At 33.5% G+C, this 25,302-nt stretch overlaps 1 protein-coding gene and 1 non-coding gene across 2 annotated transcripts; one reads left to right on the top strand and one right to left on the bottom strand.

The window, feature by feature from the left end:
• Window positions 1-1,729: 1,729 nt before the first annotated feature.
• Smp_150800 (putative mediator of RNA polymerase II transcription subunit 28 (Mediator complex subunit 28) (Tumor angiogenesis marker EG-1) (Endothelial-derived protein 1) (Merlin and Grb2-interacting cytoskeletal protein) (Magicin)) lies at window positions 1,730-20,348 on the bottom strand (the record flags this gene model as incomplete). The annotated part of the gene is made up of 6 exons (XM_018796926.1): window positions 1,730-1,787; window positions 2,862-2,969; window positions 11,758-11,792; window positions 19,949-20,056; window positions 20,089-20,268; window positions 20,301-20,348. 6 exons carry the CDS (start codon window positions 20,346-20,348, stop codon window positions 1,730-1,732), a joined length of 537 nt encoding a protein of 178 aa, XP_018652019.1.
• Smp_tRNA_01019_Pseudo_CAA.1.1 lies at window positions 3,610-3,674 on the top strand. Its single transcript has one exon. It is a non-coding gene (tRNA).
• Window positions 20,349-25,302: the final 4,954 nt, after the last annotated feature.

Below are 25,302 nucleotides of genomic sequence, written 5' to 3'. Positions count from 1 at the left end.
TTAGTATAAAGCTCAATTCACACACAGGATGCCTGAATATAAACACAAATTTGACAGTCGAAGCTTTGAAATAAAATATATTAAAAGAATGTTAGAAAACACAAAATTCATTCTAATTGCGTGAACATTTGTGAGACAAGAAGAAAAAGATATTCTACTGAGGAAGGAAGCGGAGTTGTTAACGTAAATATATACAAAGAAATGAAGTACTACAATAGTAAAAGTGATAATACATTAGGGAAAAGGATTACTCAAAATTACAAGTAAAATAATAATTGGGGGGTCTAAAAAATATAAGAAACACAGGAATTCGGAAAGATTAGCATGCTTTTTTAAATATTTTTGTTTTAATAGGCTAGAAACAGATGGACAACCACATATTTTCAAACAAATGTATGATGTGTATACCTACAAAATCAATTCATTTGAAAGTAGCGAGTAAACTTCTTACCTAGTTGCCTTTAGGTATTTTACTTAAAGTAAACAAATCAAGGTATAACCAGACAAACACTGGACATTATACTTTGAAATTATTTTCTGTTTCATCTTCCACTATCTTCAAACGCTTAACCTCCCACACTTATTTCATCTAGATTTGAACTTTCAGTTCCCAACTGATAAAGCTTAGAGTTTGAATCAACGTTCAGGCTTATGAATCAGTGTTAGCTTACATATATTATAACTCATTATATTAACTATAAAATCATTGATTCGGCTCATTACCGGATTCTGTACATCCAATAATCAAAGACTAGCTAGAGGAGATAATTAGAAACTTGGTAAAATATAATATTGTAGGTAAAGAACTAAAAGGTATCTCCCATGGGTTTCGGCTATGTTACTCCCATAGAATATAAGATGGATTATCTGAATTATTATTTTTCTTTAAAGTTTCTATAGGCGCACATAGATATATAGTTATTTTTATACAAAGATTTGTTAGAATTTATCCAAAACGTCATCAACTTTCGTCGGAATGAATATTCGCTCAGTCCTCGAGGACGAAAAGAGAATAGTGGCCTTCTTCATATTTAGTGGGACCCAAATTCGAAAACTCGTAGACTTTTCATTTCGGGTTAACTTTGTAGATATTATGCTTTAGGAATTCAAATTCCGAATTTCATTTCGATTCCTGTATGAGGTTAGTTTATTAGGGACAGTTTCTGAACTCATAAATGGTGTCATAAGGTTTGCTACTTTCATATCAAATGATGAAATATTGTTCTGATACCTCTTTTATAACTTTAAAATGTCGACTAATGAATGGAGCACAACATAAACCTATTTTCTGATAAAATAATTGACGAAAAAGAGATCAATACCAAACTTAATCGATACACCATCAGTATGTCTATAAAAATCATTATGAGATGGAAACCTCAAGCTGATATCGGATAGCGGTTGAAAAACCATGTCTTCACCAATATGAAGAGATTCTAGAAGTTTCATTTCTATTGTTAATTTCCTTTACACGTTCTTACTTATAATAACTTAATCAAAATCAACTGGAGGATCGCCGCTACCAGACTAGCTGCCTCATAAAACATAAAACCATAGAACAAATTTGAGCCTCATTCACTTTTACACTAAACGATTATTCTTTATCAAATTTATTATAAATAAAATCATTTACAAATATTTTAGCAATTTGTACTACATTTATTAACTCTTTGGCAAAAGTTTGTTTTTTTAGTAATTTTGGTCGGTGGCGTCAATATTAAGGTTCAATTCAATCATATTCATCATCAGCTAATGAATCCACTCCATAAATAAAAGAACGTTTCCCACTAAAATAAAAGTAAATTAAAGGAAAGAAATAAGTAAGGAAATAAAATAAACACTGGAAAACTTAAAAAACATACAATAATGTTTTCAAATCATATAACTAACTCGTTAACACCTAATGTATAAAATGAAGAAATATAATACACCTGTTTACATTAAAACTTTTGTTCTTGAAGCAGTAGTATAAATAAATAGGTTTTTCTTAAATGGCAATAAAACAAAAATTTTATTACTGTGACCATAGTGATAGTAACAATAATTACATACATGAATAGTAGTCACAAAATAGAGACTATAGTGACTAGGCTTTCGTGTATTGAAAACTTCTGTTGAGAATCAAAAATAATGTTTATTTTTTAAAATCATCTGTCGAAATAAATTCACTTTTGAGTAGCGCAACATTTCTATTTTTGTATGATACCTAAACATACGTAAAAGTACATAGATATTGAATTTATTGAATTGTACTTATAGCTAACACATGACAAGAAGAGACTGATCAGTTGCAGTCCTAAATATCAATGGAAAGATTCAAGTAAACAATATCAAGTGAATTTACAGTCATATTTATTTTGTTACTATTTACCAATAATAAAAAGATTAACTCATTAATTGTTACAAATAAACTAACGATAGCTATGTGATGACATAACGATACAAGGGGTTATTAATCGTCTTATATTAGGATGAATATATTTCTTGAAAACACCGTAAATTTATGAATCTGTACTTTATGGAACATCATCAACTTATGTGTACTTATAGAGAGACCGCTTTTAAACAGTCAGAAACCCTTTGAAATTGGAGTTTTTATTTTGGATAAAATTAATTATCTTTATAAAAAATCATTTTCCTTTTAGACCACCATGGAAGTCCTGGAAGCACTGGACAGTTGTTTCGTCCTATTGTGAGACTCCTCAGCATTGAGCATCCATGGTAGTCTAGCTTCAATTGACTCATGATTTCAACCATAAAATTACTGAAATCTCTACAAAAACCCCTTCTGGTAATATTTTTTTAACAAATGATAAACGAGCACAATCATATATTAAAATGACATTGTCATATGGACTTACAGATCTTCAAGCCATTTGGCACTATCTTTTAATTTTTGTAAACGAAGTAATTCTTGAAATCTAAGTCCATTCAACATACGTTTCTTTGGTTCATTTAAATATTCATATCTAATAAAAGAATAATGAAACAAAATGAAAAAAGTTAATAAACTTCAAATTATAAATGGAGCCAATCAAATTAATGAATTAAAACAACAATTTTTCAAATATTTAGCGTAGTTTTTTGTTTTTTTTAATGAAACAAAATATATAGTTATGTCGGTTGATTACGTTGTCTTAATCATTTACTATTTGCAATGTTGTTACATTAAAATTTATACAGAATGCGGTGATTCTAATTACTTCTTTCGTGAATATTTATTTAAAATATCCCTGGCATTTAAATATACAGGTATAATTTTCATTGTGTTCCGAATTCTTATGTTTCTCATATCAATCAAGTTAATATATAAAAACACTTACCATATCACTCTTATTAGAGTAGATGAAACTATCATTAAACACTGACAATAAATCATTTTCAGAAGGGGGTTTTGTGGAGATTTTAGTAATTTTATATAGTTTAGATCATGAATCAATTGAAGCTAGACCACCATGGAAAATCGGAAAGCACTAGAGTTCTAGTGAGAAGCAGTCACCAATATAGTTCAACCAGGTATGTTGAGAGATATCAACTCACTAAAGACATTGGTGAATGGTTGCTCGATTTCGTGGATTGGTTGAAGTTAGACATAAACACCATCGAATGCCGGCTTAGTGGTTAAGCGCTCAGGCGCAAGACCGATAGGTCCTGGGTTCGAACCCCGTGAGGCGGGAACGTGGATGCGCACTGCTGAGGAGTCCCACAATAGGACGAAACGGCCGTCCAGTGGTTCCAGGTTTTCCATGATGGTCTAGCTTCGATTGACTAAAGCTTAAATTGAATCGTGAATTCGACTTTAAAATACCAAGGATAGCTTCAGGTTGTCGGATTTACCCTTGTATACAGATATATTAAATGAAACTGTTATAATTGTGTTCTGCTATAAAACGACCCAGCTATTCCTATTGCTTAGTATTCTTATACGATGACACTCGACAAGACCCCAAAATCAGAACACTTTGAACAGGAATCACTGATTTGAATAACGTTCATATATTTATAGTATATACATAAGAAGCTTCTAGATTTTTCTCCAATAATTTGCCCGGGCTGATCGGTTTAGAATTAGCCAATCAGCGCGCAGCAACACCATCATGCATGAAACATGCTTTACTCCAATCTATGTCCCGCTAACAGAAACTAGAAGGATATTACTGAAAATAGTAATCCTTAGTTACTGAGTTGCATATATACCAACTAATCTACGAGATTCAGCTTCAATTCAGGTTTGATTTCGATCCCTTTCAACTAACATTGTTTATAACTACCATTTAAACTAAAAACTTACAATCATTTTTATTTATTCGAATTAACTGCCCCGTTGAAGTCTCTTAACTCAATCCAAATCCGAAATTGACGGTAGACTTATTTATTTATTTAAACACATAAATATTGTTACCAAGGGGCACCAAATATATATATGCGCCACACAAATCTCATTTGATTTGTTTGAGGGCTGTGATACTTCCCAGGTGCCCAAATTGAAGCAGATGGTTTTCTCAGGGCACCACACCCGGAGCCTTTGACCTAAAAGTCTGATCCACGAGGCAGTGGAGCATCGTGAATCAGGGTTTTCCAACTCCCCTAGGTGAACTTTCCGTGTCCACTAACCTGGTTGAAGCGCCGGACATTCGCTTTTCGTCCTATCACTTTCGTAAACAACACCCCCGCCACGAGAAGGCAGTGAGTAGGACTTCCCTGTCAGATGCTATATACGCGTGGCTATGTAAGAGCATTTCGAGAGGGAGAGGTGACTCTCCCCACTCTCGACCGTACCAGGGCATTTGGGGACTTAGTAGAATAAGTTTAAATTGAACTATTTAAAAATGTTTTGACTAAGAAATATCTATATTACAAGACTGTTCGAGAAAGGATTATTTGAAATAATTCAAATTATTAATGATTCAATTAACTTTACATAGGATTATAACAAGTTTCTTGTGACAGTGACCAGTCTTTTAGCCATCTAAAAGATTTATCATAGTAACAATGAAGAAAACACTAAGAATAATATGTAATTATCGATATGAGACTTTTAAATGTGTTGAACAAAGTGATTTTAATGCAATACATTTGAACTATTAATAAAGATTAAAAGGATATTTTACTTAAAAACAGTTTATACATACAATAAAGTAAATTATAATGTGATCATAAAAATTGTTTCATTTTAGAAAAACAAAATAATAATCTTTAATAAGTAATTATGAACAGTTTAAGATTGTGAAGTAAGGAAAGATGTTTCAGAAATTAAAAGAGAAAAGAAAAAAAAGAGAAACACTTAAGACTTTCCATTAGGATTTTTCTAGAAGAAGTTGTAATTTGTTATGTGCATAGCTTTTACTTTAATACCCTTGAAAACTTCTACAATTAGAATTATTTATTTAAAATCAAATCAATGAATATCTTCGAAATGTATATTTGAGGAAATTATGTTTAAAATCAAAGATTTAAATATGAATATAGTCATAGTGCTTAAAATTTCAGATTTAGAAGGTCTTAGTTTTATCCCTTGTGAGATTGTGGTACTTCACTGATAAAGACAAAATAACTGGCGCAAGACTGGTGGGTCCTGGGTTCGAATCCCGCGAGGCGAGGTCGTAAATGCGCACTTCTGAGGAGTCCCACAATAGGACAAAACGGCCGTCCAGTGCTTCCAGGTTTTCCATGGTGGTCTAGCTTCAATTGACTCATGATTTCAACTATGAAAATATTAAATCTCCACAAAAACCCTTTTTAGTAACAAAATAACTATCTAATTCATCCTGATATTCACTGCGTTTTTTAGCCGATGTCATCCTATGATTAAAAGCATAATCAAATAAATATTATTCTCAATCTTATAGTTTCAAATATATAGCTTACAATAAAACCCATGATTATTAGTTTTCTAAAATGACTATTTTTACTAGGAGTATTGTAACACATATAAAAAACATCCCATCCTTCAAAAGTCCTACGTGATACTAACACATAATATAGGCAAATTCAAGAAAAGTATAATTACTTTAGAACTATTAACCTAAGCATTTGATAATTGCCAAGCATTTTATCTCACACGCGATCAATTTGTATGACCGTAAGTTGATGAACTTATCATGGTAGCCCATTTCATTTGGAAAAAATACACGATGTCCATAATTTAAGTTAATCTAGAATTTTTAGGCTAATTAAGAAACGATGCTTTGTATTGAAGATTGTAAAATTCAAATATTCAAATATTATATCTAGCAATTTTTTTGGGATCTGTTTACTACCACAAACAATAATGTGAATACTCCTATAAGAATTTCAGGAAACTTATTCTATACTTGGATTCATAATGGTCATAGTCATCAAAAGGTTAAAACCTGGACTTCTGAACCTACCGGAAATATGTATTTCCTATTATTATCAGTCCTCATAATCGAAACATTATTCCCTCAAACAACAATCATTCATAACTTATTGTTTCGATTTTTACAATTTACATAAGTTTTAGGGGATATCATAATTGAGTGTAAAATTGATATAAGCCGATCATAAAAAATAGCCTGGTTATGCTAGAGAATGACTGAAATTTCAAAGACTAAAATCTTAGGATAAACGACTCATCAACAATACGATTCTCACGTTCAAAATCTGATCACCATAAAAATCATAAGTCAACAGAAAACCTTAATCAGTAAACATGTGAATTAAAATACATAATTCGTTTTCTTAATACTTATCTTTCTGATCCATTAAGTAGTGATTTACTTTCTTACTTACGCCTGTTACCCCCAATTGATCCAACAAACTCTGTCTTAAGCCTTCCTTTCTAGTTCTATTCAATTGTTGTTCATTCTTCTCATTTCTGTCTCCATTTCTTGGGGTAATGTGTTCTTTGGTCTTCCTCTTCTCCTATGACCTTGAGGATTCGAAGTGAGAGCTTGCCTTGTGACGCAGTTAGATGCTTTCCTCAACGTGTGTCCTATTCACTTCCAGCGCTTCTTCCTGATTTCTTATTCCACTAGAATCTGGTTTATTCTCTTCCAACTAATTAGTGAGTATGTCAATAAAGTAAAGTTTTGGAACAATCACTTAAATTTCTTCTTATTGTTTATATATTCATGAAAACTGACACAATTAGGTCAATTTTCAAGTAATTATATAATGACTTATTAATTTGACGAGATAGTAAATGATTAATACAATAAAAATAGAATTTTGTAAAAGATGAATACGTCACTTGAACAAACTTTAAAAAAACGGGACTAAATTATTGAACAGAATTTAATTCACCATTGTTTTTTTTTATTGATCTTTATCCATGATAAAGAAAAGTTATGGTTACTAATAGTATATTTTATTCATAGAAAGTTGAACTTAAATATCAAAATGATTAAAACAAAAATAGACAGATGAGATAGATAGATAGTTATATATAAGATTTATTAATCAACAACATTATTTGATACATAAATGATTGAATATAAACTGGATATATTTCACAAGTCAACAAAAAGGCAACAGTTAAACACAATTTTTTATTAACACTTTAGACATTAATAATCAGAAGGGGTTTTGTGAAGATTTGAGTATTTTCATAGTTGAAAGCATGAGTCAATGGAAGCTAGACCACTATGGAAAACCTGGAGGCACTGGATGGCCGTTTCGTCCAAGTGTGGGTTCGAATCCCGCGGGGCGAGATCGTGGGTACGCGCTGCTGAGGAGTCTCACAATAGGACGAAACGGCCGTCCAGTACTTCCAGGTTTTCCTTGATGGTCTAGCTTTAATTGACTCATGCTTTCAACTTTAGACATTGAATATTTCTTTAGTTGTTAGTAATAATGACAGATGAGCATAGTTTTTAACAAAATGCCAACACATACATATCTTTGATTGGCTAAGAATATGTTCTTTGAATTAACGGTAAACTATTATATTGACCAACAATATCAGTAATAATAATCGAATACTGACTTAATAAGCTATTCAGATAAGTAATAGTGACATTCTTAACAGATGGATATATATTTTTCAAATGAATATAATAGTTGACTAAATATTGAACTACTGCAACTTCTAAACATCTGATTTATGGTTAACTATTAAATTGGCTACTCATACTAAATTTAAAAGAAAGAGTCTCATTCATTATCAACGACATTGTATATGAAATTATCATTGTAAAATCATAGATTAACTTGGAAAAGTCAATGTCCTTGGAATTAGTTTATAAAACAAACATTTCATCTGATGTCATGATAAAATTAATATTTGTTAATAAGATTTCAAAAAGAAACGTAGCTTACTTTGTATGTTGTTCAGAACTTAACAGATTGACTAGTTGTTAAAACCAACGTTCAAATAAGAAAATCGAAATAGTAACAAAGTTCAAAAACAATTAGTTTAATGTAAAATGAAACTTTTTGGTAAAGTTCCATTCTAATTATGTCAAGAAAAAAATCTGAAAATATTCTGTTCTTAAGGTCATAATCATGTAATATAATACATTCCCTCTCATTCTAAACATACTCAGTATCGTGATCACATATATATGTACGTATGTTTCAAAGATTTTTTCCCTTCTAATTCTAAAATTTCATATATATATTTGGAGTTCAATGTCACAACAAATGATTAACCGATCTAATGAATAAGCAATACTAACTTCAGTTATCAGTGAAACTGGTGAAGCTAAGTTTTTATGTTGTTCATTTTAATGATGATGAAGTCGATGAACAGTACTTCATTCATGTTTAGATGATTTTTCTGACGTCAAATTTATGTGGCCTCAAATAAACACTAGAATTTGTCATTCAAAGAGAAAAAACATGATAAACACCACTTAATTCTAGCTAAATTCTTCTCAACTATTAGTCGTTAGATATATACTGTTGTCTTATTTAATGGAATAGGTGTTCAATTGCCTATTTTTATATTGTTAAACACTTTATTTATTAATTATTAGTGATTTATTATACATACTACTGAATAAAATTAATATTCTTTCTATGTTTTCTTACACATCTATCCACATCACATAGGATCTTTTTAAAATATATAAATAATCAGCATTTCCCGATTGATCCGTTACTAATTTAATTCACCTCACAGTCTTTTGTTTTTATTTATTCCATAATTCGCATAGAAATTGACTGAGTATTTAAAATGTGTAACAACATTACATTTTGGTGACTAGAATGAGAATTAAATAAACGTGTTACCACGATACATTTGTATCACAATGAATACCAATCTTAATACAGACACAAGATTTTTGATTTATCACCTCAAAATCTAAAGAATCGCACAGTCGATTACTGATCTATAATAGCTTTTTTTTCTAAATTGTGTATATCTTTGTCAAACACATAGTTGACAGGTCACAAAGTAGATGGAATATATGTTACTGCTTGTAATTCATAGAAATCCCATAATAAAGTATAAGTTTTTTCAATTCAGTAATAAAGCTCCGTATAGAAAACTTACATATCAGTTTACTTCTCGAAATTCAGATAAAGTGAATTTAATCTTGTTTATTAAATCTTTATTATCTATGCCAACAACTGACTTTAGCTAGAAAGTTACTAAAAGTCGAAGAGCATTCGATAGATGTTTCATTTAAGTATAAAATTTCTCAGAAGTGTGGATAGATAACTGCTAAACAGATTAAACCAAAAACCTGAAAGTTTATAAAAGATTTTTTAATACCTAGACCATTAATGGTTCTTATATCCAACTTTAGTCAGTTGGCAATAGCACTCGACGACCACCAACTACTACAGGTAAAACCTGTTTTATACTTGATTTGGTTGCATATTTAACATTTTAAACAAATATCTAATTAACACAGCTATAGTTTCATAAGAAAAGCTGATTTTAACAACTCTGATTCAACTGCTATGTTTTTACTCAGCTTTCCGCTAAAATAAAATAATTTGGAATTTTATGAGGATAAGTCACAATGAACTATGTCAGTGTATTCAAGACTTCCGTCCAAAATACTTTTACCAATTAACAAACTAGTGAAAAAAAATGCTCAATTGTCTTAGTGGACATCATATTTAAATCAAGATGATATTTAAAGAGAAATTTTATTATTATTCGATACTACCTTTGAGAATTATTGAAAATCAAGAGACACCGAACAGAAATCTCTTTCAACTTTGGGACTCATTAGAAAAATAACAGAGTATTATCAATGAATAATAAAATTTATTTATCATAGAATTTCATCCACATTAAATCCATGAAAGAAAATTATATACCCAACAGTCAGTCAGCTAGTTATTAACGACATAGAGCCTGGTACATATATGCATTGAATCAAGTTGTCATGACAATATCAATGCAGCGAGGAAGAATTACTGAGAAAAATTCCAGAGAAGTGATGAACTGATAGTATCTGTGGTTGTAGAGAAAAGTAGGCATAAATACTGTGATTCGAGAAGAGGGTATAAACTCGTGAAACAGAAGATTGTATGAGAAAATAAGAAATAGATTCATCTACTATATATGTATATATAGTAGTAATTTGTAGTAAAGTTTTACAAAAAATATTTATTCAAAGAAAGTTAATAATCATGCTAGACCATACTTTTTTCTAGGTAAAATGGAAAAAAAATTAACATTTTTTTATTGAATGTACCCATGTACTCTAATTCTCACTATTATTAAGGATAATAAATACTGAATTTAGTCTGACTTTGAAGATGATACAGTTTGATGAGATGGTATCATTCATTATTAAGAAGGAATTTTAGAAATTTACCTGGATATAATCCCAACACTTATCTTACTGTAACCGATACGACATGATTTCTAACGACGACTGGATAAACACATGCATGTCTTTTCAAGTCACTTTTATCATCATTACTTTCTTTTCATTCATGTTACTTATACTTTGATTCTGCTAACAGTAAAAATTTAAACATTTTGAATATAAATTGATTTAATTGGAATTATACAGCCTTATCTGGAATCACCAAACTGCATCATGAGGCGAGCCCTAACTTGGAATACTGAAGGGAAACAAGAGAGAGGAAGGCCAAAGAACACACTACATCAGGAATTGGAAAGAGACATGAAAAGGACAAATATCAATTGGAAAGGATTTCCAAGGACAGGGTTGAATGGAGAGTGTTGGTGGGCGGTCTATTCTCTTCCACGAGGAGTAACAGTCCTAATTAAGTAAGACAGCCTAATAGAAAATTGGTGGTTATACCTAATGTTTAGACTAGATATTTTTTTTAAATTAGAGTGAGAATATTTAAATTATTAAACAGTAAAAGATTGGTCATATATTGCATAAATGTCATTTTAACAATTCATTGGTTCATAAAAGAAGAGCACCCTTCTTTCTTAAATAAGCATGATGTAAGCACAATTTAAATAAAGTCTACAACAATAGATTTACATTTTTTGCTATGGTGTTATCCTTCGCGAATATGTTAAGTTCAACATCATTGTAAAGAATAAAACACCAATCCGATAATAAGTGCAAACTTTATCTTTAAACTACTAGAATAAGTCTTAGGTAAAAGAATTAGAAACATATTGCATGTTCCGATGATAATTTTTATCAAGGAGTAATGTCAACTAGAGAATCACTAAGTCGCGAAATATTGAGAAATTGTTTCATTCAATGATCAACCTAATGTCCACAGCTTTCCGGTATTAATAGGTTATCTATTTGACATCAATTGGCAACGAAAACTACATTCTCGGTGAAAGTTTTTTTAGAAACTAATGAATAAAAGTCATTGTCATTAATAGTAACTTACGCAGAGTAACCAGGAATGATTTGATTTCCTTTAGACTGAGGCAGACATTCAGTGAATAGTATAATAGTAAATAGTAAAACGTAACCAATAATAGTTATTTTGTTTGACCAAATCATTTGTAAAGTAATTAACAATAAATGTAAATAACTTTGTTATTTCTGAATGAGTAGTAGGAAAACGAATTTCTCAACAACTCATTTCAGAGGACTTAAATTTGTTAATCCACCAATTAACTATCAGCTGTCTTTTTTTGAAAGAAACAAAAAGTATTTTTTTATTATTGGTTGAAAATGTTTTCTCATATGAGATTGTGGAGGTGGGTTAAAGTATCTGATAAATATGGATAGGTTTCATCAAATCTTTGTGATTAAATGATTAAAAAAACTTGTACGATGAACTGAAAATTTAAAAAATTAATGTATAGGTTAATCATGAGAATATTTGACATGAGGAACTCTTCCAATGAAATTTCTGAGGATGACTCTTAACAATATAGAAATGTTCAACTGTTACTTAATCATTTAGCATCTAAACCACTAGAAAACTTTGTTTCAGGGATATATTATAACTTAACAAAATCGCTAGTATTACTTGATGCCAGAAAAAGTCAACGACGCTAAAAATAAATTTAAAGCCATGTCTAGACATACTGATTGTTATATGCCTAATTTACAATGATCAATGATAAGATTTCCGATAAACTAAACTGAATAGTGTTCAGTATCCATAAATAGAATAGATCCTAAAATATAGTACTGCCAATCGGCATTCAAAGACACATAGATGCTCTTGAATATTTGATAAACTTGTAAATTGGTTACCAGTCACCTATTCTTCAAACTATTAAAATCTAATTTCAATCAATTTTCACGATTTTTTAGAACTATCATAGACATTATATCTACATCACATGTTTTCCGATTCTTTTCAAAATTGTTTCATGGGTATATTTCAAAATCAGACATTCACCGACTCTTGTTTGTTCATGTCATGAATGCAAACTGCATGTTGCGGTCAAATGCGATCCACTCTATTCAGTTACTTTTATCCTTACTGTTTCTACTATATTAATCATCTGTAGATAATTTTAGAAATAACCTAACAAATTCATTAACTGACATTTTACAAATGCATTCTTCCTTCTTAACCAAACAGTTATCCTGGACAATTCTTATTTCAAACTAGTTCTTACAAAATAATAATATGTTCGCCTGTTCAGCGTTTGCATTCAATAATAACTGATGGAAATTTCCTGTTCAATAACATTTAAATCCTTAGGAGTTCATAAAATCTCAGAAAACAAGTTAGTTCCGATTAGAGTCTCATAGGACTCCTCAGCAATGCGCATCCACGATCAAGCACGAGTGACTCGGACCCAAGACCTTCAGTCTAACGAGCGAACTCTTAACCTCTAAAGACGTTAATATCTAATTTCAATCGATCCACAATCTTGCTCAGCCCTTCCTCCATTGTCTGAAGTGGATAAATGTCTCACATTCGACACGTACTTGACTCCATTGGCCACGGCTTCTCACTAGAAATAGACATTAACACCATCAGATCCAGAGTCATTGGTCTGGAGGTTAGTTGTTCGCGCGCGAGACTGAAGGTCCTGGGTTCGAGTCGCGCGTGTGGGGCCGTGGAGCTGCACTTATGAGGAGTCTCGTACCAGGACGAAACGGTCGTCCAGTGATTCCAGGTTTTCAATGTTGGTCTAACTTAGATATATGATTTTTAAAACAATTCAAGATTAATTTTCTAAGAAAATTATCTATTGAAAATCTTCATATATTCCGAATTCAGTTTTGCTGAATACCCTAACCAAATAAGCGATAAATTATTATTGGTAATCTGTTATCACTACTAAACAGGTCACAATAACTTGTTTAAATATAACCATTCCACAAGACAGAAAATAATCGAGGAAGAACCAGAATCGTCAGTATATAAAATTATTGTCTATAACGAGTAATATCTTGTCATTGGAATCAAAAAACATAGTACTTCACATCCAACAAACTGATCTAAACGTCACTTGCTATTGCCTTTTGCTCAGTTCCATGAGATCCTAGGAAACGGTGAAAACAATCGAAGTAGTTATGCAATCTTATGGGTAAGAATTAATTAACCATAAACAATGAAAGTTCTACCATTAGTTTATTTTAGCAAAAGTCCGCACATTTACCATCAGTATAAAAATAATAAAGAAATTGGAAACACATCAGTTTAATAAGTAACAGTCTTATGAGGAAAACCAAATGTGGAGTGTCTACTAAGTAAAGGACAAGTATGAAGAATAAATCTTTAAATTTAGTAACAAGAGGGTGAATAGATGAATACAAACGTACCACTAATATCAATTTCGAGTCATATCACGTGACATCAGATATATAACAATACTCGGGAGAACCTCAATATGGAAATATAGTCTTACTACTTCGGCTTATTCCAGTAATCACTAACTCTACCGACTGATGTTATTTCTTGTACTGATCTCTTTTAGCTTTTTCATAACTTACTTTTATCCTAACTAGAACGGCCTGTTAGGTGAATTGAGGACGCGTAACATGTACAGGCTCATCGGTAAGTTTACAATCTCTACCCATCACACTACCCCTAACCTCAACACCATACACGCAGTAGTTTCACTATACACTGGCTTTGAGACTATCCATGATCATATACATGTAACTTACAAATATCTTTCGCTTTTAAAGCCTATATTTTATACCCATAAATTAATAATGATAAAACTGTTATGCGGTATATTTATCCTCAGCTTGATATTTTTATTTTAGGCCTTTAAGCTTAATTAAATATCTCACAACACAGAATGTAAGAATCATCAAGAACACACACACCGATTTGATAAATATTAGTAATCTCTAAACCTATTATATGAAATTTAACGTCACTTCGCATTACAACCACTACACTACAATAAATATCTAAGATCAAACATTCGTGGCCAAACTAAGCACTTTTTTTGACTAGAATTTCAATACATATTATTGTCAAGTTTACTTTCTATCAATGTTTATATAGACATGTTTACCATTTATTTCAATATGTTTGTATTTACATAATACACCTGGTGTAAAGAAATTGAATCATTTTTACTTTATTTGTATTTATGAAACTCCTAACCGGCCAACTCACATATAAACAATGCAATAACAGTGAAGTTATTTCAAAAAAGTACTTTGATCGTTTAAAACAGCGGAAGTACAAAGATAATTATGTATACATCACTGTACATATTGAGATATTTCTTGATATATATGGAGAACAAAGGATAACAAACAAGCATTCGTTCTAACAACAACAAACTTATCGTGAAAGCATCCAAAATTATCACTGATGGGGACAGTAGCTTGCTTGTTTACTTATTTTTACAATAATGGCAACCGTGGAATGCAAATTAGTTTTTATACGATAAATAATCATGATTGAAACAAAAGAGAATAATAAAATTGATTTTGGTGGTACTGTAATAAATTTTTTTGTGTTACAAAAGCACATACATAGAAGCTTTACTTGAACAATTTTTTTAAGTAGGTAAGATAATTCTAGACTCTTTTATTTTATATTTTGACCTACTCTATACACATTAACGGTAGAAGAGGTGTTTTGCTGGTTGTTCGGACAAGTTACAGATAACTTGGATAGGCATGAAAGAAGAATAACTAATTCAAACAATAATTAATAGTCACACATGTTAATATATTCATTATGATTATGAACAAGGGATGTAACGTCTAGATATTTATACATTATATAATGAACTGAAGTGTTACATGAGGTTTTCGATTATTGTTGGCAAAAATTACCATTTGTGTACATAAGCTATACTTTATAGGAAATGCTCAGACGAGGCAACATATCCTTGGCTATGATGAAGACTGTGTTCCGACAAGTAATTTTATTACGAAGCTATCATATTAATAGGTTGGATGTGTCTCAAATAAGACTGTGTACTTCGAATTTAAGTTCTTGATCGTGTCATGTTGAAGTTCTAGACCTATTGGGATTAGTACTATTTCGCTATATTATTTCAAATTCACAAATGCATTAATTAGTGACTCTGGAAATAAGTAGATTGAAGAGAGAGGTGTTTGGTCTATGTTTTTGTACAAAAAAATCGCAATGGTTATGTTAGATAAGTATTTGTTTGTATATCATGTATGCTTAAGTGAGATTCTAGAAGTCTCATAAGTCCGTGAGTTGAGACGTTTCCTGGCATTGTTCAGTGGCAATACCACTTCAGTTTTCTGTTTTGCTTTTCACAGACAGTCAAACATACCTTTGAGACAAGCAGAACCCATCTTTCTAGTTATAATGATATCAATTCATACTCCTACTCTTCTTTTTAACGTCAGCTGATTTTTTCTTGCATTTCTCCATAAGTCCATTTTATTTCGTGTGGTGCATCTCCTGAGACCCCTCTAGACCAAGCAATTTTCGCATGACAAATGAGATAAAATAAATTGCTTGTTTTACTAATCACTACTGTTGTAAATTAGCAACTACACGCAGAATATTATCTTTGGATTTTAAGAACTACTCGGCAACCGATAAGAAACTGGATAAGATTTAGACCCACAAATTAGTGGTTTATATTCCAATGTTTGGTCTATGGGATCACAATTCTGCCAGCGTTACTCCACCCATTTTTGTCTGAGCAGCAGTTTGGTATCACTCGTCCAAGTATGAAGCAGATATCTCACAACCTTATTTTAGATGCTGTACTGTTTGTTCGTTTTGTTATTACGATAATTTGTAGCTCCACTGTCAATGACTAGATAGTATCGTTGGTAACAAATAGTCATAGTCTAATGTGAAAATATTTATTAGTTCCACTTATTTCATCTACTCCGTACTTCAGCTGAAATATCGGTAATACTATCTTTGGAACTATATTGCCCACTCCAAGAGCTAACATGGTATTTTAATTATAACACTGAGAATATCACAATCATGTCTGGATGCGCGAAAATCCCCCAACAGTCATCTGTAATCTATTGGTTATTGTTGGTTTTCATCCAATGAGTTATTAGGACAACTCAGAGAACTTTTTCGAACCGTCCACCAGTATGTTTGTGTACCACATCCAAGAAAGGAGTGACTGAGAAACGTGTTTTTAAATGTCACATAGAAACCAATATTCTGGGTTTTTTGATGGGTTCATACCTAGCATGTGCAAATGACTCCGACACTTCTGATTAGGGAACTAAAACTTATAGGAGTTTCCTGCAACTGATCAGCTTATGGTAGTGATTTGAACCATATTTTGTTCTAGTTAATAATTTGACAGTACAATTTGTGAAAAAAGTTATGGTTTGAAGGACTCATAAAACTGTCCTTGAGACACTACCAACAAATAGGTTGATTACTTCTAAATCTCCTTACTACCTGTCCTCTAACAGAGACATTACATTAGAAATCCCGCCTCGCTAGTTTTATATTTCTTGTTGATATGGCTAATAATTGATCAAGGCCGTACTTCTTTTGTAAACATTCATTTAGATGCGATAAACACCCAGTAAGTGATCAGCTGCTAATCACAGAAACGCAGTACCAACAAGTCCAGTAAGATGATCCGTTTCATTTGTCCAGAGATAAAGTACTAGATACAGTTAATTTGACGTGAATTTTCAGAGCTTTGTCCATAAATAATGTTCTCAACCGGGAAATTAACAGTCAGAGAGCATCAGTCTGCGTAGCTATTATGATTTTTGAGTACCTTAAGGTGAAAATATATTTTGTGGAAGTCAGCACTTGATGTATTAACTGAAGATACCACACACAAATGAATATTACTTAAGTTAGTTCCAGAAGTTCTGACCTAAGATGCTATGTCGAAAACGACCACTGTGACTAACTATCGACCATCTCTAAACCAACTGTTATAGTTGAGGGTGAAGAGAGTCCCCTGTACTCCTCACCATTCTCTCATACAGCCACTCATTTGTAGTCTATGCCATAAAAGTCCTACTCATAGATTTTTTGTGGTCTTTACAGAAGTGTGGGAGCGAAAAGTGGACGTTAGGTCGACAAACCTGGTTGATGGAATACGGAGTTCATTCGAGGGAGCTGGGTAAACTTGGTTTCAAATCGACAATATATATATATAATAGCCTGTAAGACCTTGAGTGGACGAATGGTACACGAATATATCCTAGCTGCTGACTACCATAGGACTCTATCTACTGCTGCTGTTTCTCTGCTTTGTGAACTAGATCTCCTTATATGCAGTCTTTATTATTACCAATGAAGCAACTGCTCCTATGAATTTGGTGTTATGCTAATGACGTATGGCAACTTGGATCGATGTTTACATGTACCTGGCCCTACGCTGTAGATGACTGACTAGGCCAAAAGCTCAGTAATTTTTCTGAGGAAGTCACCCACTTCACTCTGAGATTGCGTACATTATCCCAGTTCACACAGTAAATAATAATTGTGAAACTACTCAATTCGCTCAACCTCTTTAATCACTTAAACAACATTTGCAATCACTTTATTACAAATAAACCCATTTCGAAATGCTTTATCTTCCTATTAATTTTTACCTTAATTCTGTGTAAATTTCTATTCCTCAAGTTGTTCAGCAGCCCATATGTTGAAAGTTGTCCCAAACGGATAGTCTTGAGTAGCTGGATTGTCGATTTTAAGGATATTAATATCGAATAAGAAGTATGATACAGGTTTTCTGAAGTCGTATATGCCATTTAAACTCACTGGCTTTATGTCAGGACGATTTCGGTTATCTACATCTTTACTAAACTTATAGTTTAAATACCATCATTCTTGTACTATTAAAACTTCAGAACTGATAATATGAAAGTTAGTCGTAACGTTACCTCTAAGCTCATTAACTCAACGGTATATCCTGTTCTACATTGGAGGATTGAAGATGGTTGACCAAAAGCTATAGATAAGTTTTTAACTTGGCAGAATCCAACAGTTATATTTTCAAGGAAACATCACATTGGGATCCGTCGTGGATAGTTAAACTAGTCGGACTTAATCCATCGTTTGATATATCCAATAATTATAAGCTCAGAAAGACCAGTAGGAACTCACTTAACTGGTCGACTTTAGACACAATAACTTTCATGAGGTAATGGTAGGAAGAATGATATGATAAGTACGACAGGACACTACTACTGTACTCAACATTAGTCACATTTACTAGAAAAGTCAGAGATGCAGTACAATTGAGGAGGAACCTGATGAGTCGGGTAACCAACACTTAACTGTAGTGCTGTGATTACCAACATCAATGTATGTTGAAGCTTTATTTCTAACCTAATGATGTCGAAATGACTGACAAGACTATAGGGTATTCACTTTAACTGAACTTCATCACAGCACCAGAATAAGTGACCGTTCACGGCTAAAACACTAAAATAGATTAGCTTAATTGAAACATGTTAGATTATCCCTTAAAATCGGAGGTGGCACAAGTGGATAAATATTGAATATTATACTCTTGAAAGCGAAATGCAACCATGAGGTACTAACAGCCGTGTCACATGTTGTTATATATAAGCAGAAAGCCTCTGTTTCGTTGGGATAATATTCAATTTCTCAACGTCCAATACAGTTCGAATGTATATACGAACAGCAGAGAAACCACAATGACATTTAGAAGCATACCTGCTGTGATGTTAATGTAATATCTGATGACAGCGCACTATTTACACACTAAACCCGAGGAGTGAAATCTTTTGGTCTATATGGCGACATAATGTAGATAGAACGGCTAAACTTGTCTTAAAATTCTATTTAAATTCCTTGAATACTCATAGTATCTGTCAAAGGCTAGGGAATTGAGGTGTAGTATTTCTTACACAAGAACAGTGCTCGAACCGAAAACCCAGTCAATGGAGAACGTAGAAATCAGTGGAAAAATCAGTGACAGATACAACAGTCCATTCTGAACACGAAACTTTAGTGCACAACCAGTTTATATGATGCTTTGTTACCTTGAGGAGTACCACGGATACCTACTGGTAGTTGAATAAACAACGCCATACTTTGAAAATATGTATTGAAATCATAAAAGTAAAAAGTAGCTTCTCAATAAGTTCGTACAGCAACCCAAAAGGCAACATATAGGTACATTATGCGAAATATGGTAGGTCTTTTGAGAACTAAAAAATTAGCCAAAACAAGATGAGTGTACCTGATCTATAATAACTTGGATAGACTTTGAGTAGTCTTCTATTCTTCCTTTTAATTCCTGAGCGAGCTTCTCTTTTCTTATGCACTCAGCATTTAAGGCGTCAATCTCCTAGAACACCATTAGTATGAACTTTTAAATACCTCTTTTAAAGCATATTCCTGGTAGTATGTTGATAATGCGAGGCGCTTCTTAATAAACCATGAGTCCATTTGTCGGCAAGCGTCTAGAAGCGATGCCATATGTTTATCATTTAGCCCATGTTGTGATTCTGAGATATCAGAATCATGCAAACCCGTCGAAGAAAGCACCATAAATATATTCTTGAACAAATAGACCTCAACTCATCTCTTACATCTAACTGAGTCTCAAGATCCGAGAGGACTTTCGCGTCGGGGTCCATAGTCCTTGAAGCAAATCAAGCAGACTTTAAGTATAAGATCGCTCGAAAGTTTCAAACAAAGGCAATAATAGCATTTAGCAGGTGGCGAGGCTAGCTGTTTACAAAACGATTAAATGTCAGCAGAGGAAGAACGATGTCATCAAGATTTTAGAGTTTATATACCAGTATTTTTTTCTCTGATATGAGACTTTGATTTGCTTGGTAGATCTTATAGACTGTTTATTCCTTGCATCTAAATAGTTAGGGTTTTCAGTGTATTTCTTCGAGCAGTTGGGGATAAAGCTATTTATTAAATAATGGAAGTGGAGTAATCCTATTTGGTATCCATAGCGCTAAAGTAACCTCTCTTCTAAGCTTTCAGTGGAAAGTGCCGTCACTTTGACTTTCAGGTAATAGGTTCTATAGATTGCTGATTTGAACCACACAAAAGTTTGCTCGTACTCCTCCTTGTTTCAACTTGAATGAATGTCATTTTAAGTGTGACTTACTACTGAAACGTATCAGTGGTTCTCCAGTCCTACGCTAGCCGTAAAGATCAGGGTTTTACAGGCAGGCTGATTGGGGTTTAGTTCTTAAGTTGGAGTGCCTTCCTTATTGTCTTTCTTTCCACACGTTCCAAGCCAACAATATCTCTTTTAAGGTAGGGGATATGGCCCCTGTGTTTTTTCCGAATGGGATTTTAGATAAACGCTGATAGTAGCTTTGAGTAGTTCGGAAATCGGCCTGCCAGCTGTTCCTGAATGAAATACTAAGTGTGAGCATATATTAATGACTGTAGACTCCCCAGAAGAAAAGATGGCAAGATTATCGCAAAAAGTGACGCCCAGGTCCCATTCAGTGGTGGGGAGTATAACACTGGGGTTTCCTAGAAAGTACGTGGTGAATAACATATCACTGACGCTCACCATTAACACTGTATTCATATGGATTGAGGGGAACCAGATTTTCTGCCGCTTAATGTGGTGTTAATATGAACCAATGATTCCTTTGTATTGATGCCTGTTTTGATTTTGAATCCTAAATACAATACATTCATTCATATTCATTTATTACTTCTTGATAAAATACGTTATTTCTGAGATTCCTAGTTTATAATATGATTCAAATACTCTTAATTATCACACCTAGTTATGTGTCTTATGTAAGTTTCTTTGAAGAGCCAAGATGCCATCTGAGTTAGCTCATTCTCCCTAGATTCTAAACTTATGGGCTTGAAAGAGAGTTTGAGAGTCTAGAGCGCCAGGTAGATCAGCACTGCATAGTATGAAATAAAGCAATTCAGAGATTGGGCCTTGTGGTAATTTACTCGCTTCCAAATGCAATTTGACACGTTAGTGTTAATTCAGACAGTTTGTGATCTCCCATACAGATGGTAACAAAGATAAGTCAACAGGCACCCAAATATAAGTGTAGACTTTAGAATGCGGCTGTCGACCCTGTCGAATACCTTGGATAAGTTTGGGAAATTGATACTTACGGAGTGGCTGTGCTACAGTGATATGGTTCAGCTATTCCAGGCATTCAACAGGTTTGCGTTGAGGGACTTATCAGGTAGGAAGCAGTGTAACCATCCGGAGATGATAAATTTACTGAAAAATTGGTTACGCAGATCCAATAATAAATCTTTCACTGACTATGGCTGCCGCGAAAAGCAAAGAAATTGATTGACATTGAATTATTCATCGCTGTTACTTACTTTTGTATGCAGATAAAACTATTCATTTTTTAAGTCACATGTAACGCCACCAGCCTAGCTTCCACACACTTATTCATTCAGAGGCCTAGTGAACTGTTGCTAAGCATTCCAAGCTGCTTATATGAGGATAAGCTTATTTCTAGAAGGACTGGTAAACTGAGTATAGCCAGTCTGGTTTTATTCTAATGATATGGAGCGTTACGTCCATCACTTTACATTCTCTTCTAAATTTAAACAAATGTGAACGATATATTCAGTCGATTTATTTCAGAGGTTGGAGATGTATATAAAAGCCTTACAGGATAACAATGCATGACGATACTGTTGTCCGAAACATTTTTCTTACAACAATCCCAAATAAAATTAAATCAGAAGTCCGACATACTTTTAAAATGTTGGGAGCATCGAAGTATGCATAACCTAAGCTGGCTAACTATTGTAAGAAACCCGCAGCATGATATTGCATAAACGCGGTCTGGTGCAGACACCTTGCTCCCTTACATTTTGTACGAGATTTAGTTAATCGGACCCCGTATCCCGGATGTAGCATGTCATGTGCGTCGTACAATGTATATAACTTGTGTACGGGCTCCAACACATGACTTAGATTTCCACAAGGTTTGAAAGCCTCTGAGAATTATTTCTTCACAGTCATCCCTAGCTTTGAGGTTGCTTACTATTATTCCGAAACCCAAATATGAAGGAATTCCATTAGCATAAGAGTTGTCACAGTGACTGATTCTACGTAGGCCTTCGCTAAAAACGTTTTGACTTCGGGGAGTCGAATATATATTCTCTATATGTATCATACCTGGTCTTCTAGGCCCAACCACTAATGTAATCATTCAACTTTCATGGATGTTTCTGTTGCTCAGGTGACTTTATGGACAATTGTTCGATTGGTGTGACAATCATATCACCTAAACATTTTAGGATTCAAAGAAGGATTCAGCTAGGATCAGTAAACTTGACAAGTTTAAAATGTCGGAGTGGTCGTAAAACGGGCTTTTTATAAGTAAAGAAGGAGAAGTCGTTAATACACCTTGCATGAAAATGCAGTATTGTTAATCCTCGATAAACTGGTCTTTCAAACATTATGCATTGACGCTTATGTTGTCAGTTTTAATCAACTTTTCATGCTGACGATACTTTTCTAAGGATCACTAGTACATCATTAAACAACTATGAATAAAACCCCGATTTTCAACAACTGCAAGTTCAGAAGCCGATCATTCGTATTAACCTTTTTCATAATCACCAGTACACCTGGTAAATGACATTTCATGAACGTACTGAACGTCTAGTTCAAGACAGTTATTCAGTTAGCACCTACTACTAACCAATGCTTGACAAGTATCATGAACTCATCAAAACGTCGTTGAAAAAGATATCTTCAGCTAGAAACGATTATTTTTCTACCATAAATAAAGGGCAACCTGAAAATGAGAAACGTGCGGTTTAAAATCACGGGATCAATTAAATCCATATTATACTGTGACGTATTGTTACTACCCATCCAAAATTCGTGCAGTTTGAGGCAGTGAATAGACAACTTTTTATGATCCTGAGAGTCCTCACCAGGTTGGTAACTCGGTAGCAAACTAAAATATAGCAATTGCAACAGGAAACTTTTAATAATGCATTGTTCTGTACAACGCTTCCGAAGCTTTATGGAAGGCTGAGGATTCATCATTTTCACGAATGACAAAGCAACTGCTATCCCTGCGGCTCCTGTTCACTTGATCAAATCTCCTAGTTTACTTCAAATCTACCCCATATTCATGGTGCAAACAGTATGACTGCGCAGGTTCTAACGAAGATAACCTCCTTAAATCGTCCTTAAGTAGTTGATAACGTGAAAGTAGATGAATTTCGAGAAGAAAACAACGACTTCCATCACGAGTTGTTGTCAGTAACTGCAAAGTTTCGAGGAATCCAAGTGACACAAGTAATGATACCTCACCATGTGATTCTACCATACTGAGGATCAACCAATTATCACCAAACTGTATATTCTCATCATCTTCATTCCGCAATACGACTTGTCCTATTTCGGTGTATGAGCAACTGTCGAACTTATTGGCTTTCTGTAATAAATAGACGCCTGAGGAAAAGAAGCCGTTTTTTAAATACTGAAGTGCCGAATGCCACTGAACATATGTTGTGTGATAGGCGTTAAGGCCGCAGTCTTAAAACCTGTCATCTGACTACACTGCGTAGCTAGTCACAAGTGGGCACTTGATGATTTTCAGTACTAGGTTTGAAGGTTGTTGAGTTTCATGGAAATTGTGAACCTATCTAGAAGGACTAACCACATTGTGCTTTCAGGTTTGCAGTGGTTGCCTAAATTGAATCGATCGATGATTCCAGTAAAATTCAGTTATCTATTTGACCCCTTGTTTACAGTCGTCATGTGACCACTAGTAACTACGAGGGGAGATTCCGGAATCCTTGTGAGGAGCGTGACCTGTGATGTTCATCCGTGACAGACGTGGGGGCAGTTACTCACCGAAGCCTATCAAATGCCATCGCCGTCATGCTGCAACCAAGCATTACAATATCACAGACCGTACAAGACCCACCGACGAAACGCGTGTTCTCTAGGGTAGTCAGGTTTATGAAAGGAACCTGAAAGATAATCCAGACGACCAATCTTCACTTAAGACTAGCCAACCGGTGAATAGAAATCACTGAATGTCGGACTGTAATCCGGAGATCGAATTGCGACGAGTTCGACCTCAGCGAATCAAGAAACTTGAGAAACGTATCGAGCTATGCGAAGGATACCTCATTGTCATCATATAGGGAGACTGGCCCGAATCTTCCCTTTAGTCTTCTGAACAGATATATAGCAACCATCAGTTATGACTTTAAAAATAGTTCCCTAAACGCTTATACGACGTACGTAAGATAAGGATCCCGAACACTTAAATCAACCAGCATTTATTGTGTAACATTCGCTAGAGCTGGCAACGTTTGCCGGTCATTCTCTTTCATACGTTGGGTAGTGGTGCGAGGATACTAACAGGTCCACTATACTCAAAACACAACATAATTAGAAGTGACTCTAAAAGAATCTCTGTCGGTGCTATAACACCAAAGGACCGTATCTGCCCGAGGAATTCCAAATGACGTGAACCTTGTAGATTCAAGTTATGGTGTTAAGGAACGAAAGCCTATAAAATAGTCCTTGCAGTTTTCAGGTGTTGTGATTCAACGATTATTTGAGAATTCTAGTACTAAATACTTGGTAATAAA

The sequence above is a fragment of the Schistosoma mansoni genome, chromosome 4 (genome assembly GCF_000237925.1).
Source record: "Schistosoma mansoni strain Puerto Rico chromosome 4, complete genome".
NCBI classification, from domain to species: domain Eukaryota; kingdom Metazoa; phylum Platyhelminthes; class Trematoda; order Strigeidida; family Schistosomatidae; genus Schistosoma; species Schistosoma mansoni.
This window is presented reverse-complemented; position numbering and strand designations above follow the sequence as displayed.